The 7,246-nt window shown below is 50.6% G+C and overlaps 1 protein-coding gene across 1 annotated transcript; it reads right to left on the reverse strand.

The window, feature by feature from the left end:
• Window positions 1-738: 738 nt before the first annotated feature.
• FIGNL1 (fidgetin like 1) lies at window positions 739-6,581 on the reverse strand. The gene is made up of 2 exons (XM_080818642.1): window positions 6,541-6,581; window positions 739-2,916 (listed from the first exon to the last, which is right to left on the reverse strand). Exon 2 carries the CDS (start codon window positions 2,902-2,904, stop codon window positions 877-879), a length of 2,028 nt encoding a protein of 675 aa, XP_080674768.1. The 5' UTR covers window positions 2,905-2,916; window positions 6,541-6,581; the 3' UTR covers window positions 739-876.
• Between the last annotated feature and the right edge of the window lie 665 nt (window positions 6,582-7,246).

A 7,246-nucleotide genomic window follows, 5' to 3' on the forward strand; every position in this document is an offset into this window, starting at 1 on the left:
CACAGTGCAATCCCTCTGCTGTGTGAAAGGCCTGGAAGAAATGACAGGTTCCCCAAACTGCTGGGGCGACAGCAGTTTTTACTCTCTTCTTGCTGTTCATCTCTCTTCCCCAATATTTCTACAGTGAACACCTGTTACCTTAGAAAACAAAACTGTCCGTTATAAAAGTCTGGAAACATTATTTTTGAGAGACGAATACTACAGGCTATAAAGTACTGTCAAATGAAGTATTAATTTCAAACATCATCTATCCCTTGGAAAAACAGCATTTTTCATCTTTTGATTCTGTGGATGTGTGTCCGGTATTAGACTATACCGGGCTACTTCTGAACACAGAAGTAATACAAGAGAGCTGTAGGCAGTTACAAACCAGCACCAACCACTGGACTTGCATCCTGGCATCTGGAGAGATCATAAATCTATTCAACAGCAGTAAGTGAAGCCGATTCCAACACAAACCACATCATGGGCCAATGCTAAGAGTTGTGCAGTCTTCAGAAGAGACCCTTTCTTCAGGAGGAGATGCATACTGATCAGATGCCAACTCAGACACAAATGAGACTTTCTGGTTTCAATTTGAGCTCACTACTCATCACACTGTACCTTTTGAAAATAACGCTTTGAAACCAAAGAAGAACGTTGATTCGCCTTTTGTGCGAACAGGTTCACAATGAGGTATTACCTGGAAGAAAACTCAAGCTTCTATTAACATAGCCTAAGTCAATCACTTGTAAAATTCCAGCTACTGTTACTCTATTTTATTTGAGGTTCAGAATTCAGAATATACACCAAAGTACAATGAATAAATTCCCAGTTTCTCACGCTAACAAGTGGGAGAGGCTGTATTACAAAGATGCCAACTTCAATTTGTCCCCTTTACTTCCCACAACCAAAAGTTCTGTTCCAGTTCTCATAAAGCTCTAAATCTTTAAGAGACACGCTAGGCCGCACGGTTCTGAAGGCATTCTCAAAATCAACGTAAGCTATTGGTCGGACCTGATCGGGTGTTATCGTGGCGATGTCAATGGTCTGTAAACTGCGAATAGGCCCGAGGGACGCCTCTCTGCAAAGCTGGGTCATGTCAGCTCCCGAGAACCCATCTGTCTGCCTTACAACCAGGGCGATTTCCTCCTCACTGAGGCAGCACTGCTCCTTGGACATGAGGTTAATCACAATCTGTTTCCTAGCCGCAGCTTCTGGGAGTGGAATATAAAGCCTTTTCACCAACCTTCTCCGGGCAGCCTCATCAATTTCTTGTGGCCGATTGGTTGCTCCCACCACCAGGATGCGATCTTCAGAGGAAGTGGTTGCCCCATCTAACTGCACTAGAAATTCCGTTTTTATCCTTCTGGAAGATTCGTGCTCACCATCTCCTCGTTGAGATAACAGGGAATCAATTTCATCAATGAATATCACAGCTGGCTGCTGACACCTTGCCACGGCAAACAATGCACGGACCATTTTCTCCCCCTCACCTACCCACTTAGAAGTCAAAGAAGAAGCAGAGATACTGAAGAATGTTGCCCCGGACTGACTAGCAATGCACTTGCCGATTAGAGTTTTACCAGTCCCGGGCGGCCCGAAGAGCAGAATTCCTTTAGGGGGTCCTCGTAAACCCGTAAAGATGTCCGGCCTCATCATGGGCCACACAACGATCTCCTTTATTGTGGCTTTGGCAAATTCTACTCCAGCAATATCTTCCCAGCTTACAGGCGGTCCGTGATCCATAATCTCATTCATGATAAGCTCAATCATCTTTGGCTCCAAGTTCTTCAAACGCTCATCAATTGGGTTCGCCGGCTCTGCAGGTCCTGCACCATAAGCCTTATACTGCATCCCCCCATTCTGATCTCCCCCATCTTGCTTAGGTACAGGAGGAACAAACTTCCCAAATATTCCTCGGGACCTACTAGCTCCCAGAGACTTCTTTATACCACTGTATGAAGACCCGGGTGCACGCTGGGGTTGGTACTTCTTTTGCTGATCTACCCATAATTGTTCTTTTGCAGTTTTAAAAGTAGGCAGGCTACTCTCTTCTCTTTGGGCATTATCTTCTGTTTTACTAACAGCCTTATTCACTATGGGAGTGGAAAGGGCATCAATGGTGCCAGGACCATACAAAGCTTTTCTCTCTCGTGGATTTTCACAGCCAGAAGGCAAACAAGACTGAGTAGATGAAAACACATTTAGTCCTACATTGGCTTTTGGAGAGTTGTTATTTTCCTTGTTGACATTTCCAAATAATGGTGTGGCATGGATTTTTGCAGTGGCTAAGTCACCAAACGGTATTAAGGATGTAGGACAGGCCTTACTGGTGGTCGTTAGCACAGGTGGCTGGGCATTCTGAGGGCACGTCGAAGGACCGCTATCTGGGATGCCTTGGGTCCTACTTGTATCAGGAGCTGCGTTAGTTAATGGGCCACTCTCCCCAGAAGCCCCACATACAGTAAGTTTAGGAGGATCGAGGACAATGCCCTCTTTATGGATTACTCCTGATGCATCGGCAGTGGCCAACAGAGAGTCTCTGGATTTTTTGCCAGCTCGCATCATCTCCTGTACATTACTCAATTTGAAAACATTATTTATTGACAATCCAGACTGCCATTTGTCACTGTCAGTCTGGGGAGATCTTGCTAAAGTTAAAATGTTTTCTGCATAGTTATTCAAGCCAGTCTCAACATTGTCACAATCGATAACTGCAGAATATTTCTCTGCATATTTTCTGAACAGTTTGGTGGCGCAGACCTGGGAGAGCTCGGCGTTTGCCCATGCATACTGAATGCGTAGTATCTGCGCTCGGTACGCATCTGCCTTCTGTTCTGGGGTACATATGCCAGATGTAATTGCAAAGTAATTCTTCTGCCACTCACTCAGGTGCACAGACCTGGAGCTGGAGGCCTGCATGCTGGAGGTTCTCTAACAAATGACAAAAATGAAAAACAGTCAATACGAAGAAGAAGGAAACAAAGACATAATACTGTAAGTGTATTTCTTAAATCCCTGCTTATCTGAAGGAAGATATGCTGGACCTCTCACATGTAAGGACAGAACACTTATAAGAGAAATAGCTAGGTAAACACGCATTTCAGGCGATCAAGATAGAGACTTAATTAATAATGCTTTGTTATGGGTTAAATGGTTTTAGTTATATCATTTTCCCTGCAAATGGGGAAAATATTCCTAATGCTTAGATGGAAACGGTTTCAAATTAGTCAGCAAAACAAAGGCAACACTTTAGAGTAATGGAACTACAGACAATGCAGGACACACCAAGCCTGGGGGTTTAGCTCTGTCTCTAAGATAAACCAGATGAATGATCTCTGTCAAGCCTCTTTCACAGTGCCTTCAGTTTGATCTGTAAAGTGAGAGAAATCATCACAAGAATCAAGTCAAATAATGAGTATGCAAATATTGTGAAAGGTACCATTCTCATGCCTGTTACACAAATGTACAAACTAAGGCCAGGAGCTCACCGGAGATCACAGAGCCAGCAGGCAACAGGGGTAGGGTGCACACTCGGGCACATTCACTCAGGGAGTGTGCAAGTCACGGCACACAAGCCGCTCCGCGATGCTGCGACCAAAGGGCACAGCAGCATGGCTCATAACCATCAACAACCACCACGTGTCAAATGTTTTTAAGGACTTCCTCATCAATGAGCACAGAAAACAGGATGCCCCAGAATCTCTCACAATTTTTCAGTTTCGCCTTAAGTATTAAAAAGTGAAACCGGGGCACCTGGGTGGCTCAGTGGGTTAAGCCTCTGCCTTAAGATCAGGTCATAATCTCAGGGTCCTGGGATCAAGTCCTGCATTGGGCTCCTTGCTCAGTGGGGAATCTCCTTCTCTCTCTCCCCATCCCCCACTCGTGCTCTCTTTCGCTATTTCTCTCTCAAATAAATAAATAAAATCTTTAAAAAAAAAGAATTTAGGGGGCACCTGGGTGGCTCAGTTGGTTGGGTGACTGCCTTTGGCTCAGGTCATGATCCCAGGGCCCTGGGATCGAGCCCCGCATTGGGATCCTTGCTCGAGCAGGGAGCCTCCTTCTCCCTCTCCCACTCCCCCTGCTCATGCTCTCACTGTGTCTCTTTCTGTTAAATAAAAAATACAATCTTAAAAAAAAAAAAAAGAACCACTGCATTATCAACAAAATAAAAGGCAGCATACTCAGTAGAAGATACTTGCAAAGCATCTATCTGATAAGGGGCTAATATCCAACATATAGAAAGAACTCATACAACTCCATGGCAAATAAACAATTCAATTCAGGGTGCCCAGTAGGCTCATTTGGAAGATGATGTGACTCTTGATCTCAGGGTTGTGAGTTCAAGCCCCATGATGGGTGTAGAGATGACTTAAAAATAAAATCTTAAAAAAAAAATGGGCAAAAAAAAAATGGGCAAAGAACATGAATATACATTTTCCTAAAGACATACATGTGAACAGCAGGTCCATTAGAAGGGGCTCAGCACCACTCATCAGAGGGAAACGCAGAGCAAAACCACAAGGTACCACGTCCTGCCTGTCAGAAGGGCTAGTGTCGCATCACAAGAGACAAAGGTGCTGGGACGATGTGGGGAAAGGAACCCTCATGCGGTGTTGCTCGGGGCGCAAACTGATGCAGCCACCCTAGGGGACAGGATGGGGGGGCCTCAGAGGATTAAAAACAGAATTCCCAGGGTGCCTGGGTGACTCAGTGGGTTAGGCCTCTGCCTTTGGATCAGGTCATGATCTCAGGGTCCTGGGATCGAGCCCTGCATCAGGCTCTCTGCTCGGCGAGGAGCCTGCTTCTCCCTCTCTCTCTCTGCCTGCCTCTCTGCCTACCTGTGATCTGTCTGTCAAATAAATAAATAAAATCTTAAAAAAAAAAGTGAAACTGACCTTATAAATGAAATATGAGAAAAAGTCTGCTCAAGTACAAACACTTTAGGTCTAAACAGTCTCATAGTAATGTGCTTTTACTTTAGGGTTCTTCTCTCAAGTTATTTTTGTAAGCCTCCTTATATTCAGTTCAATTATTTTACCAGAATTATTGGTGACTGTAATCATATGGCTAGATATGTGGAAGTTACCTGTCCAGCCACAAGAAAAATGTGTAAGAAAACTTCTAAGTTTCCTAGGAGTGCTGCCATAAAGGAGTGCTGTAAAATCCAAGAACTCATGCATTTTAAAATCTACCTCCCAAAGTGCCTGTAAATATGGCTTAAAAATCAATAGGTTCTTTCAGCACACAAGTAATACAGCTGTGTCTCCCATAAGGCCCTACAAAAAGGAAAGGCCCAATGAGATTCTAATTTGCTTCAGGCCATAAAGCTACATTAAGCTAGTCAAAAGTAGAACATTTTAGCTTTTAAGACTCTTTTAGGCAGTGCTGGAAGGGAGGAACTGAGAGGTGACTTGGAAAACATTCCTCACTATCTTCATCAGGAGGAACACCCTCTTCCCCTGCCTGGCTTCATGTCCCTTCCTCACCTGCAATGCCGGGATTCCTGCAGCAGCACACCGCCCTATCACTGTTCCCAGGACACCGTCCTCTCCTTTCCACCTTCACCCTTTTCTTGGAAATTCACCTCCCAAGTCTACCTCCTGCCGACTCAATCATTTACCCCACCTAAGCGGACAGGGACAGCCAAACACCTGTGTGGCCAGCCCTGCCCAAGGACACAGCCACTGTCCCCATCACCATCAGCCACTTTATCACGGCATTTCTTCCACCAAAAACTTGCGGTTCATTAACACACATGAACTGCACTCCAATCTTTTTTTATCATTATTCTGGTAATTTTCTGCTTATGGTGAGAATGTGGGATTCTCAGCTAGCCAGTGGGCTGCTGCCAGCAGGACCTGTTTTCTATTACCTCTGTACTCTCCGGTATCCAGAACAGGGTATCCCCTGGAATAAAAACTTCTAAAATCCTGCCAGACCCCGGGCCGGCCCTTTGTAGGGGCTGCTAACCCCCAGAAGCAGGGCCTGTCCTCTGGCTCCGCCGCCCACCAGCCGGGACCCGGAGCACCACTCCTCAAGTCCCGTCAGGAGCACAGTTAACACAAGCCAGCTCCCGGGGGCTGCCGGTTCTGCGAGGCCCTCGGCACAGCTCTCGGCACTTAGAAAATACTAGAACAACTGATCGGCGTCTCCGGTCCTCGCAAGGACCCCTCCACGGAGGCAAGCGCGCCCACGGTCCAGGCGGGGCTGCCCCGCGCACAAGAGACCCCCTCCCCAAACCGGCGGGGGCCGCGGGCACGCCCCCTGCCTTCCCCCGGCCCACCCCGGAGACCCCTGACCGGCCGCCTGGCCACCCGCGCTGCCTCCGCCCGGGTCGGCCCACCCCTTAGCCCTGGGCCCTCCGCGACCCCCGCTCCCGCTCCCTCGCTCTGCACCGCCCCCGGCCGGGGCCAGGCTCCCCACACGCCCCGTCCCCCTGCACCCCCAGCCCTGGCCTGGCCCCTACCCCTATACCGACCCGGACCCTTACTCCGCCACAGTCCCGACCCGCGCCGGTGCCCGGGGACTCCCGCGCTTCCCCGCCTCCCAGCCCACCTGGAGCCTCCGAAAAGCGCGGGGCCTGATGTGCGCCTGCGCGCTGCTTACGTGCTCGTGCCCGCGCCGTGCGCGCGTGCGGGGCGCGCCGGAGGCGGGGCGGTAGCTGGTGATGTTCTGGGAGGCGGCCGGCCGCGCGGGGATCCGGCTGGGGCTGGCGAGGTTGATGGAAAAGGGGGACGCGGCTAGAGCGCGCAGGAGAGTTGGTGTTGGTGAGGGTGGGGGCGTGCGCGGCAGGATGCGGGGGGCGTGGCGGGGGGGATGGGGGCGCGGAGCGGTGGGCGGGGCGGGGCCTGGCTGGGAGGCGGGCGGGGCCTGGCCGGGAGGCGGGCGGGGCCTGGCCGGGAGGCGGGGCGGGGCCTGGTCGGGAGGCGGGGCGGGGCCTGGCCGGGAGGCGGGGCGGGGCCTGGCCGGGAGGCGGGCGGAGGCGGGCGGAGGCGGGCGGGGGCGGGCGCTGCCGGCGGGCGCTGCGGGCGGAGGTTCTGAAGCGGGCTAGCAGCGGCTGGTTGGCAGAAAGGGATGCGCATCGTTTCGTTGCCCCTGCGCCTCCTGTTCTCCGGCCTCCGGCCTGCAGACTCGGAGGCGCGGTGGGTAGAGCGCAGTGCGCTGGACTCCCGCAGAAGGCTCCTCGTCTGCGCTCCGCCGGGCAGTTCAGGGAGCGCGGTGCAGCCGCAGCCCCGGCCCAGGCCGGGGGAGGCGCGGTCAG

This window comes from Martes martes, assembly GCF_963455335.1.
Source record: "Martes martes genome assembly, chromosome: 11".
Classification (NCBI taxonomy): domain Eukaryota; kingdom Metazoa; phylum Chordata; class Mammalia; order Carnivora; family Mustelidae; genus Martes; species Martes martes.